Source organism: Gadus morhua, chromosome 18 (genome assembly GCF_902167405.1).
Source record: "Gadus morhua chromosome 18, gadMor3.0, whole genome shotgun sequence".
In the NCBI taxonomy this organism is placed as follows: Eukaryota; Metazoa; Chordata; class Actinopteri; order Gadiformes; family Gadidae; genus Gadus; species Gadus morhua.
Window position 1 is genome coordinate 8,813,662 of NC_044065.1, and position 12,518 is coordinate 8,826,179.

A 12,518-nucleotide genomic window follows, 5' to 3' on the forward strand; every position below is an offset into this window, starting at 1 on the left:
TTTATGGGTCCTTCTGAGGGTGTGTGTGTGTGTGTGTGTGTGTGTGTGTGTGTGTGTGTGTGTGTGTGTGTGTGTGTGTGTGTGTGTGTGTGTGTGTGTGTGTGTGTGCGTGTGTACGTGTGTTTGTGTGGTACTCTCTAGTAGCCGGGCAGCAGCGTGGACTCTGACCCGGCTGCAGTGGGTGGGGAGCGGGAGAGAGAGCATGAATAGAGCTTATTATTCCTCTTCTGACGACATGAGAACCAGGCTGGCCCACTGTAACGCAAACCGTCCTGACAATGGAGCCAGTTCAGTCTGCAAGCATTCAGAGCCCCCCAGAAATACTACATGCCACTACAAGACTGTAACATACAGAGTTAATGAGAGCCCCTACTACTACTACTTCCAACTTCGGCTTCACTGTATGTAGAGGCATCGCTATTAAAAGACGACACACTCATATAAACACTCATAACAAACAGAAACACGCGCGGTATTTCAGTTCGTGCTGGGAAGACATGACAGTTCAGTCCGGGCGGGCGGAGTCACGGACACTCCCCGTTCCGGCCTCCCCCCGCTGTCACGCTCGCACTACCGACTCGCGGAACACCGACACACGGAGACCCAAGGAAGTGGCTGTGATTTGAAAAACAGTAGACGTGCCAGGAGGAGAACTCTTCAGAGGAACTACAGTACGACTTGCCGGGAGGGGGGGTCGTCGCCAGGAGGGGATTCCGGGTTATTTCTGGAACATGGACTAGAGCCGGGAGCCGCAGATGGAAGCGCGGAGAAGTTTTCTGTGGGTCCGACTTCTGCTGCTCGGGGTGGCGGGCGCGCTGGCCAGAGAAGGTGGGTCGTCGCTCTCGCTCACGGACGCTGTTGTGAACTAAACTTCTGATCGGTCTTGAAACACTCTTGCCGTGTTTTCAGCAGACCGTAATGGACGGGGCAGGTTACTGGAAGTGTGTGTGTGTGTGTGTGTGTGTGTGTGTGTGTGTGTGTGTGTGTGTGTGTGTGTGTGTGTGTGTGTGTGTGTGTGTGTGTGTGTGTGTGTGTGTGTGTGTGTGTGTGTGTGTTAGAGAGAGGGTATGGGGGTATGAGTGTTGGAACTCGACCCAAAGAACGAGCGCGATATTCTTGGCTCGACAATGACACACGCCACATTCCTGCGCGACTCCGCACTCGCCTCGGTATCTCTCTCCTGGGGCTAACCCCCCTATCCCACCCCACCTCCCTATCCCACCCTACCTCCCAAACCACTACTTGAACCTCTTCCTCCCTTACCCCTCTACCCACTGAGCCTACCCATACCCTAAACTACTAACACCAACCCATCCCCCCTAACCCTAACCCGTCCCTACAGGTAAACTACCTGTCGTAGAAACATTTGTTGTTATTGTTGTTGTTGCTGTTGTGTGTCCGTTGGCTCCGCGCCGTACCCAAACAGGTCAGTTGGTCAGATACCGAGGAACCTGATTGGTGACTCGTAGATTGTGACAATGGCACCTGTGCGCACAGGCAGCGATCAGTTCGTCTCGCGTCAACAAACCGACAGTTGGTTCTTTGTGCGTCAAGGTCTCGTGGCGAGACACGGAACATTGTGTTATAAGGGACAGTTTAGGGTCAAGTCCTCCTCTCTCTGTGTCTCTAGAGTTATGCACACCCAGGCAGACACAAACAGACACACACACAATTTGGATCATTGGATTTATTTCCAGCTTACTACAGAATATTAAATATAACAGGACATACATTTTTGTAGATTCAAACAAATGGCACAACTTGTCAGAAGTTTGTACACGTATTAAATGCAGTGCAAAAGGCAACACACAAACAAAGCCAAATTACGGGTTAATGATTGTCGATAACACACACACACACCCACACCCACAAACACATACACACATACACGCACACAGGCCTGTGGTTCTCCACGAGTGATTGTGTCTGAGTGTGTCCCAGGGCCGTTGATATTTAAAAGCTATTGATGGACTGACAAATTCATGTTACTCCAGTCCACACACACACACACACACACACACACACACACACACACACACACACACACACACACACACACACACACACACACACACACACGCACAGTAGTGAGGCTGGTTGTCTGGAGGCTGTGGCTAGCCTCTGATTATTGAATTAATGATTAACTTATTGACCCTCAACATTCTAGAAGCACTGAGTTCTGAAGCTCAGCTGTATTCTCTGTTCATGGTTCTAATGGCCGGTTCTATCTCCTGGTTCTGAATGATGGATCGAAAGCCTGGTTATAAAAGCTGGCTCTAAAAGCAGGTTCTAAAGGATGGATTGTTCTATATTATGGTTGTATAGGATGGATCTAAAGGATGGTTCTAAAGGATGGTTCTAAATAATGCTTACAAAGCCTGGTTCTAAAGCCTGGTACTAGTAGGAATCAACATGAGAAATGATTGACATCATCAAATACCGAAAACCCAGATGGAGGACCTGAACCACAGTACTTAGTATTCACCACACAGAGAAGTTAAGGACCCAAGTGTCTAATTGCTGGAAAGTGTTCACTAGATTGGGCATGGAGATCAACATTCACGGGTTGTTGCTGCTTCCCAGAAGCATTTAGCCAGAACTTGACCTCAAAGTGGAGCTCAGACACAAGGGAGACGTTGAGATTCAGAACACCTAATCAAAAGTGAAAGTGCCCGCACAACAGAGCTGGGGAGTAAACAATAATAAAGTTCAACCGTTAAAACATGGAGGGGTGGAGTTTAAGCATGTAATTGAGTTTAAACATGGAGTACATTTGTAACATGGATTGCTTTAAAGATGAGTTTAGACATTGAGTTGAAACTTTGAGTAGGGTTGAAATATGTTGTAGATTTGAAACTTGGAGTAGATTTGAAACTTGGAGTAGAGCTTAAAGTTAGAGTTGAGTTAAGACGTTGAGTTGAAACTTGGAGTAGATTTGAAATATTGTGTCGATTTGAAATATGGAGTAGATTTGAAACATGGAATAGATTTGATATATGGAGTAGAGTTTAAATATGGAGTAGATTGGAAACTTGGAGTAGAGTGAAGACTTGTAGTCGATTTTAAACTTGGGAGAAGAGTTGAAACTTGGAGTGGAATTGAAACATTTAGTAGAGTTGAAACTTAGAGTAGAGTTGAAACATGGCAGTGTGTTGTCGGTTGAAGACAATGGAGAGTAGTCCTGCATGCTTGCATCTTTTAAGCAAAGACGTGTGTGTGTGTGTGTCTGTGTGCGTGTCTGTGTCTGTGTCTGTGTGTGTGTGTGTGTGTGTGTGTGTGTGTGTGTGTGTGTGTGTGTGTGTGTGTGTGTGTGTGTGTGTGTGTGTGTGTGTGTGTGTGTGTGTGTGTGTGCAGGTGCATGCAGCCTGCACGGCTTTGTGAGTTTGAATGGTACAGTACAGACCTGTTTCTCTGGTCGCTTGCGCAATCGCTACCTGTTTGTTCTTTTAGAGATGGAATGTAATCGTGTGTGTGTGTGTGTGTGTCTGTGTGTGTGTGTGGGGGGGGGGTTGTGAAAGGTGAATCTCGGGTCTGGTTCCTGCTCTGTCAAGACCAGGAGGAGGTGCTGTTGTTGACTCCCTCCGTGACCCCGTTGTTTACTCTCTACGACTGGGTAAACAACGTCCTGTTTGCACATGAAGCAATGGAGCTGTCGCACTCCGGAGCTCTTCCTCTCGGGCTGACTGTTGCCACGGAAACCCCTGGCAGATGTACTGTGTGTAACTTGTCGTTGAGGTAGTCAGGAGGATTTTGTCTCCTAGCACAATGCTGATGGTCTCCATAGTGATGGTCTCTCCATATTGATGGTCCCCCCCAAAGCGATGGTCTCTTGGGAATGGCCTCCATCGCAGTACTCTCCATAGCATCTTTCTCCTAGCAATGGTATCCATAGCAATGGTCTCCATAGCCATATCCTCAATACTAGCGGTCTCCAAAGTAATGGGGTTAACTTAACTTCCAGTCCTATGGTTTAAGAATAACATTTAATATGCCTTTGCTAAAAGCAAGACTAACATAATTTATTTTCAATAAACATTATCATTTTATAGCATTCATTTATAGAATGTTTGGAATAATGTATAATTGATCGATTATACAGTGTTTAATATTATTTCCTGTTATCATTTTTAATAGCAGGATTTGCAGAATTATTATGACATGTAATCACATGCTGAATTAAGATGGCTAATATAGCATGTTTATGAGCAAGACTCGCATGTTTAATAGCCTGCTTAATACACATCAAATAATTCATTTAGTTGTACCTTTTTAAATAGCACAAAACATTTCAAAACAAACAACACTGTTATGCTCCACCCCTTCGCCCCACCCTGCACCTGAAAACAAACACTGCTGAGAGACCAGCTTCTCAGCAGAGAGTAGCTTAGCATTGGCATTGTGCCAGGGCACAAATTGGTACAGCCCACTCTTGACTTCTAATGTTTACTATTTATTAGTGTAGCACAGCTAAATCCGAGGCGAAATACATGCAATATCGTTAGACACACTCCTCATGGAGTTGGATGGGATGCATTTGGGTCAAGGTTAACATAGAGGAGGTGTGTGTGTGTGTGTGTGTGTGTGTGTGTGTGTGTGTGGGTGTGTGTGTGTGTGTGTGTGTGTGTGTGTGTGTGTGTGTGTGTGTGTGTGTGTGTGTGTGTGTGTGTGTGTGTGTGTGTGTGTGTGTGTGTGTGTGTGTGTGTTACAGTGGTACTCTGCTGTGGGGATTTGAAAGTGGCTTATCAGCATTTATATTGATAGGTAGAACAGTCTATGTATAGCAGTTAGCACTGTAAATGATTCAAACTTCGGTGTAAATGTTTGTGCTTTTGGTTTCAGGGTGAATGGTTCCAATTTCAGTGTAATAGTTCTTGTTTTAGTGTGAATGGTTCAGGTTCTAGTTGTGTGTGAAGTGTTCTTGTTCTGCTGTCATTTTTAACAGTCTGGGTGTCCATTTAAATGGTTCTGATTCTGGTCACTGTGAACCTGGTTCCAGTGTAAATCGTCCTGTTTCTGGTTTCAGGGATCTGGTTCTGGTCTCAGTTCAACTGGTTCTCGTTTCAATGTAAATTTTTCTGGTTTCAGTGTAAATGGGTACGGTTCTGGTCTCAGTGTGATTGCTTCTGGTTTCAGTGTAAATGGGTACGGTTCTGGTCTCAGTGTGATTGGTTCTGGTTTCAGTGTAAATGGGTACGGTTCTGGTCTCAGTGTGATTGGTTCTGCTTTCAGTGTAAATGGGTACTGTTCTGGTGTCAGTGTAAATGGTTCTGGTCTCAATGTAAATGGTTCTGTTTTCAGTGTAACTGGTTCTGTTTCTGGTCTCAGTGTAACTGGTTCTGGTTCTGTTTTCAGTGTGCCTGGGTACGGACATGAAGTTGGACCTGCTCTCCAGCCTGGAGAACCACTATGAGACTCTGCGGCTGCTGTACACCGGCTGTCAGGTCGTCCACGGCAACCTGGAGATCACCCACCTCCACGGGGTGCCGGACCTCTCCTTCCTCAAGGTACCGCACTTCCTCCTCCTCCAAATGTCCTCCACAATTACAATTAGGGCAATTTTATCCAAAGCGACTCACATCGGTTAATACACACATTGACACACCGACGAGTCAACCATGCAAGGCGACAGCCAGCTCGTCAAGAGCAGTTAGGGTTAAGCGTCTTGCTCAGACACATCAACACTCAGCTAGGAGGAGCTGGGGATCGAACTAGCAACCTTTCGGTTGCAAGACAACTGCTCTACCTGCTGTGCTAAGCCGACCCACCTTCTCCTCCTCCACACCTCCTCCTGCTCCTTACTTCATCCTCCTTATCCTCCCTACCTCCTTCGCCCCCTGTTCCTCTCACACGTCTTCCTTTTCCTCCTCCGTCCACTCTTCCTCCTCTTCCTCCGTCCACTCTTCCTCCTCTTCCTCCTGCTGCTCATCAATCTAATCCTCCAAATTTCCTCTGCATACGGTTCTCTGGGGGTCATGTGATGTTGTGGTGGTCTGAAGGTCGTTCGATGTTCTGAAGGGCATGTGACAGTCATATATGAGGGTCATGTGATGTTCTGAATGTCACGTGAAAGACATGTGACGGTCATATGAAGGTCATGTGATGTTCTAAAGGGTCATGGGAAGGACCGTCACATGATCATGGGAAGGTCATGTGAAGGTCATGTGACGTTCTGAAGGTCACGAGCGGTCCTCCTCCGTGTGGTTGTGCAGGGCATCGTGGAGGTCCAGGGTTACGTTCTGGTGGCCGACGTGACGGTGGACCTGATTCCTCTGGACAACCTGCGTGTGATCCGGGGGAGCCAGCGCTACGGCGCCAACTACTCCCTGGTGGTTCTGAACAACACCAAGGGCCCCCAAGGGCCCGGGCTCCGGACCCTCCGTATGCGCAGCCTCACAGGTGAGGACTTGCCAAGACCGGATCAGACCGGATCTAATGGAATCAAATGGTCCTGATGGTCCTTGCTTGAATCCAGTAGTGTTGGTCTCTGCTCTCTAAAGATATAATTAAGTGTGTGTGGATATAGAACAGCATTGGGGGTAATAGTATATGATATTACGTATTGTATATAATACACTGTACTCTATGTTGAGTCGATAGTGGCTCACGAGTCAGGTGGACAACAATCAAAGCTTACAAGCTGAATTGGAGAAGCTCTAAAAAATGTTGCTGTGTGACCACGTTTTTCTGGAATAACAACTCTAGAAATCTAGCAATGTTAGTCATATGTAATTATCCTTTTAAAAAGTTAGGTAATTTTAAAGTAGTGCCAAAACGTGACAGTAGATTTCTACTATGCAAACACTAAATTTCACAACATGAGTACAGAACAAGTTCTGAGTCCTCGATGACAGGACTAACTAAAGCAACCCAAATGGGCAAAGTAGCTCGTATATCACATATTCCTTGTTATTCAGTGAAGGATGATGTCGTTTCAGAAGTACTTTCGGGAAGCAGTCATTTATCTCAGAAAGGTTTTACTCTCTCACTCTCAAACTGGCCTAGGGAGACGTGGATCATCCTGACATTTACATTTACATTTAGCAGACGCTTTTATCCAAAGAGACTTACAATAAGTACATTTATCATAAAAAGTGAAACAATATATCGCTCTCGGTACAGTAAAGATGTTCATCGAACAAAGTGCAATCGCCAGGCTAACCCATTCCATGTATAAAGCAGTGTTGCTGCTACTGCAGATGCTACACAATTAAGTACTATGTATAAGTACAACATACATTAAGTGCGTACAATCAGTTGGTACATTCCATGAAATATGGAGACCTCTCCTCCTCTTGAGACCTCTCCTCTTCTCCCTCTCCTCTCCTAGCCTCTCCTCCTCTTCAGACCTCTCCTCTGCTCCCTCTCCTCTCCTAGCCCCTCCTCCTCTTCAGACCTCTCCTCTTCTCCCTCTCCTCTCCTAGCCCCTCCTCCTCTTGGGGAACTCTGACACTATTAACCAGCATGATTAAAGGCCAATTCTCTTCTCCCCTTTTCCTCCTCCTCTCAAACCCTCTCATGCTCCTCTATCCTCATCTCCTCTTTCTCGCCACCTCCTCCTTTCCGCCTCCTTTCTCCTCTCCTATCCAACCCTCTGCTCTTCTCTCCTTTCCACCTCCCTTCTCCTCCTCTAATTATGGTAATGACCACTGAGGGTAGTGTTTTCTCTCTTGTGATTAGCCGGTTTTGATGATGGAATGTATACCGTATATATATATATATTCATCAACCAAAATCCTAAGATCCTTACAACATGGCTGATGTGTGTGTGTGTGTGTGTGTGTGTATGTGTGTGTGTGTGTGTGTGTGCATCAGAGATCCTGCTGGGCGGGGTGTATATGTGGGGGAACCCCCAGCTGTGTTTCCCGAACCCCCAGAAAATCCTGTGGAGGGACACGCTGGATCAGCAGAACACCCACAAACACCAGTTAACCCTGCAGGCCAGCGCCGCAAACTGTAAGTACACCTGTTTACTGTGTGTGTGTGTAACGTGTGTTTACTGTGTGTGTGTGTGTGTGTGTGTGTGTAACGTGTGTTTAATGTGTGTGTGTGTGTGTGTATATGTGGGGGAACTGTGTGTGTGTGTAACGTGTGTTTACTGTGTGTGTGTGTGTGTGTGTGTGTTTCAGGTCCAAGGTGTAATTCTGTGTGCCTCGAGAAATGCTGGGGCGAAACCATTCAGGACTGTCAGATTGGTGAGTTTTGATTGGTCCACAGCAACTTCCTTATTAATAAAGCACTTCTTATCTTATCTTATAGGTGTATGATTCACTTTGCTATCATTCACTCTCTCTCTCTCTCTCCCTCCCTCTCCCTCTCCCCTTCAGAAACCCATGTCGATTGTACCGCAGGGTGTCTGCGCTGTAAGGGTAAGCATGCCAGTGACTGCTGCCACAAGCAGTGTGCTGCTGGATGCACCGGGCCCAAGGACTCTGACTGCCTGGTATATACACACGCACGCAAGCACGCGCCCACAACACACACACAGTAAAGAACTCAACATGCTTCTGCGTGGATTGTCTGAATCCTTTGCACACACACACACACACACACAGTTTCTTAATCTATCCATCAACGCAGCCTTCCCGACCAATGTGCGCAACCTCTGTGGATGAACAGATCACAAAAAAATGTCAAAGGTAGAGCAATGAGAAGAATTCAGTGTTTATTAGAGTCAAAGCCAAACTATGTTGGCTGTACCATGCAACTGATAGGTTGCGCACGCAGCCCAGTTCCTAAATTCACCAATCAGGTGTCTGGGACGTCTAGGTGCACGGCGTGTTGCCGTGAGGCCTTGGATTTGATCCACGTATGTTTTGATCCGTGTGTGTGGCACGACTCTGCAGCCATGGTCGCCCAGGTCGTGTTGATGCTGAAGCCACCTGCTTGCGTTGCTAAGTTGCTAACGTGCTGTAGTCACTCGAGCATGTATAGACCTTTACCCCACAAATGCATGCACAAGGCAAACAAACATGCAGGGTCTGAAACACACGTAAAACCACCGCAAAGACCACGTACACTTTGCACGCATAAACACGCACACAAAGTAAACCGGGCACCTAGCGACACACACGCACGCACTTACACACAGCACGTATTCCCCTATCGGTGGTGTGTGACGATATTCAGAGGGAGTTTCTTCCGATAAGTGATAACATCACTCTATTTACTGATCAATTCACATCCATGCAATACCTCTGTATTTACTCAACAACTGTAATTAGTAGTTGAGTAAATACCCTACCCTGCAACATTAAAGACGTCAGACTGGACTTGAAGTTCCCAGACTGTGCAGAACCGGGGTTCACCACCATTTTGGAGAGAAAAAAATCTAACAAACCTGACCATGACCATGTGTCTCTCCGCAGGCGTGTCGTTACTTTAACAACAACGGCGTGTGTAAGGAGCACTGCCCGGCCCCGACCACCTACGTGCCGGCCACCTACCAGTCCATACCCAACAAGGACAAGAAGTTCAGCTTCGGCGCCACCTGCATCAAGACCTGCCCCCGTAAGCTCCGCCCAACGCTGAATTAACACTTCTGCGTGTCCCTCCCTATGCAAAGGTCCACGTCGGGACCTCGAAGACAGGGCACAGACCTTGACTAGAGTCTGCCTGCGTTTGTGCTCCCACGTCATGTGAGCTAAGGGTTGGGGCACTGGCAAACGATGGCAGTGTATTGCAAACAACTGAAGATGACGTGTTTAGATTTAGCGAAATTTTATATTTTCAAAACTGCTATTAAAACTACTGGTTAAACTGGGAGCTGAGCAGTACAACAAAAGAGACCTAGCCCTGTGTGTGTGCGTGTGTGTCTGTGTCTTTTTGACTGTGTGTGTGTGTGTGTGTGTGTGTGTGTGTGTGTGTGTGTGTGTGTGTGTGTGTGTGTGTGTGTGTGTGTGTGTGTGTGTGTGTGTGTGTGTGTGTGTGTGTGTGTGTGTGTGTAGATAACTACCTGACCATGGAGGCGGCGTGCACCATGGTGTGTCCCAAGGCCAACCAGGAGATGATCATCCTCAACCCTGACGGCTCGGAGAGTCAGAAGTGCGACAAGTGCGAGGGAGAATGTCCCAAAGGTGGGTCTATGTGTTAGCACAGTCAGCGTTCTAGTTCTAACCGCAGCTGTCTGTAAGGTGGGTAACGTGTTTAAAAACCTGCAGGTCATCAGGGGAAGGATGCTTTTCAAGTAAGACTGCCTGTCTGTCTGCTGTCTGTCTTTCTGATTAGCTGACATTTTAGTTACCTCTATCTGTTTTTGTCTCATGTCTTTCATTTTGAGTAGCTAATCATTAGCTGTCCTCTCTCTCTCTCTCCCTCTCTGTCTCTGCCTCTGTCTCTGTCTCTGTCTCTGTCTCTGTCTCTGTCTCTGTCTCTGTCTCTGTCTCTGTGTGTGTGTGTCCATGTTAGTGTCAGTAGCATGCTAATGACTGTTAGCACTGTGGGTATGCTAAGTCTTGTTCGTCCTGTTAGCCTGCTCCTTTTCGTTAGCACTGATAGTATGCTCATCTATTCACCTGTCCTAAGGGTGGTTCAGCCTGTAGTTGAAACCAGACCAACCAGTTCTACAGCTCACGTTTTGTTTTGTTTTTCCGACTCTTCTGACCTGGGTTGTTTAGAATGTTTTGAGTAGTAGTAGTAGTCACAGTGTGTGACGTTGTAGTAGAAGTAGTAAAAGTCCTAGTCACAGTAGTAGTAGTAATAATAGTAGTAGTAGTAGTAATTTAATGTGTAGTAGTAGTTTAATGATTAGTAGTTGTAATAGTACTAGTAGTTTAATGTTTATTAGTAGTAATAGTAGTAGTAGTTTAATGTGTAGTAGTAGTATTAGTAGTTTAATGTTTAGTAATAGTAGTAGTAGTAGTAGTAGTAGTAGTAGTAGTAGTTGTTTAATGTGTTGTAGTAGTTTAATGTGTGTGTGGTTTTGCAGTGTGCTATGGCCTGGGGATGGGTAGCCTCCAGGGCGTTACCATGGTAACATCCTCAAATGTGGAGCAATTCAACAGCTGCAAGAAGATCTTCGGAAGCCTCGCCTTCCTCTCCCAGAGCTTTACAGGGTGAGACGTCGGCCTGTGATATCACCTCCACATCACCACCAGATCACAATGATGTTAAACTGAAGAAAAAATCACAACCCGCTTATTAACCCGCCATTATAAAATTGTGTGTAACCCCGAAAACTGCAATTGCTTGGATATTAATAATTACATTTCATCTAAACAAGATTTCCAGATTTGCAGGCCATCATCATTTTAAGCTGCCCTTTAGTATTTGCCTTAGTTGTTGTCAGCCTATTCATCATGCCTGTCTATTATTGGCAATGCATTTGGATTTTTGAACCGAACTACAAAATGCATAGTCAATTCTGGAGAGTATAGCATGATAGGCTTTTATTATTAAGGCAAAACACTGGCGAAACAGAAAACTAGAAAAGTTTTTTAAGTTGATTTTAACAAATAACACGCATATTATAAATACAGCAAAAAGGCAGATCTGTAACCGCCTCCACCAGCAGTTTAAGTCGGGTCATTTGGGCCGACTACTCAATCCACTTACCTCCAGTCGAGACATCAGCCTCTGAGATCACACAGCCTGCCCCATATAATCAGATATTAGCATATATCTATGACATCACTCTGGTCCAGGGTTTAGGATACGTATTGAACAAAGTGTTTTATGTAATATGTCATTTATTGTATAAATTATAACATTCCTCACCCAAAAGAGTCATGCCATGAAGCCACTTCTGTGATGCCATGTGTGTGCACTAATAGGACAGGCAGGCAGGCAGACAGGCAGACAGGCAGACAGACAGACAGACAGACAGACAGACAGACAGACAGACAGACAGACAGATTCCAGCTTCTGTTTATGAGGAACTCACCAGATTCCTTAGAATCACCAGAGAGAGAGACATTCTGAAACCCTGAACAACAGGAATATCTGATAATCTAGTCAAATGAAGGGGGAGGAGAGAGAGAGAGGGAGGAGAGTATGTGGGAGGGAGGAAAGAGAGAGGGGGGAGGTGAGAAAGAGAGAAGGAGGAGAGAATGTGGGAGGGAGCAAAGAGAGACAACATCATCAGTCTGCAACATCAATTCTATTTCTGCTAAATAAAATACGAAAAAATTTGACCGTCTACGTCATTGGTCCATCCCTATTGGTCCAATTTGGAAAAATTGTGAACAGTTTCTGGAGCAGTCCTCTTTTATATTCGAAAATATCCAAGCATGACGGTACCCCTTACACTTTTCCATTCAGAGACCCGAGCAGCAACACGTCAGGTCTGACCCTGGACCAGCTCACACCGTTCCACAACCTAGAGGAGATCACTGGTATGACCCGTTCCACAGCCAGCTCTGTTATTAATATTATTTATTTATTAGTTACCTATATCTATATCATCTATATTTAATATCATTTGAGATTATTCATACTCTCTATATCTTTAGTGCTAATATTATTTATTGTTTTATATTATTCCTTTCATTCATCTATCTATCTATCTATATTATCTTTATGGT

At 45.7% G+C, this 12,518-nt stretch overlaps 1 protein-coding gene across 1 annotated transcript in view; it reads left to right on the forward strand.

The window, feature by feature from the left end:
- The first annotated feature begins 432 nt into the window (after positions 1 to 432).
- The window catches only part of erbb2 (erb-b2 receptor tyrosine kinase 2), a 22,085-nt gene continuing 9,999 nt past the window's right edge, over positions 433 to 12,518 (forward strand). Inside the window, exons 1-10 of the mRNA XM_030340109.1 lie at positions 433 to 828; positions 5,353 to 5,504; positions 6,210 to 6,396; positions 7,813 to 7,953; positions 8,127 to 8,192; positions 8,325 to 8,440; positions 9,366 to 9,507; positions 9,945 to 10,073; positions 10,925 to 11,051; positions 12,256 to 12,329. Of these exons, the coding sequence (XP_030195969.1) occupies positions 756 to 828; positions 5,353 to 5,504; positions 6,210 to 6,396; positions 7,813 to 7,953; positions 8,127 to 8,192; positions 8,325 to 8,440; positions 9,366 to 9,507; positions 9,945 to 10,073; positions 10,925 to 11,051; positions 12,256 to 12,329 (1,207 nt within the window). The 5' untranslated portion in view covers positions 433 to 755. The remainder of the gene's footprint in view (positions 829 to 5,352; positions 5,505 to 6,209; positions 6,397 to 7,812; positions 7,954 to 8,126; positions 8,193 to 8,324; positions 8,441 to 9,365; positions 9,508 to 9,944; positions 10,074 to 10,924; positions 11,052 to 12,255; positions 12,330 to 12,518) is intronic.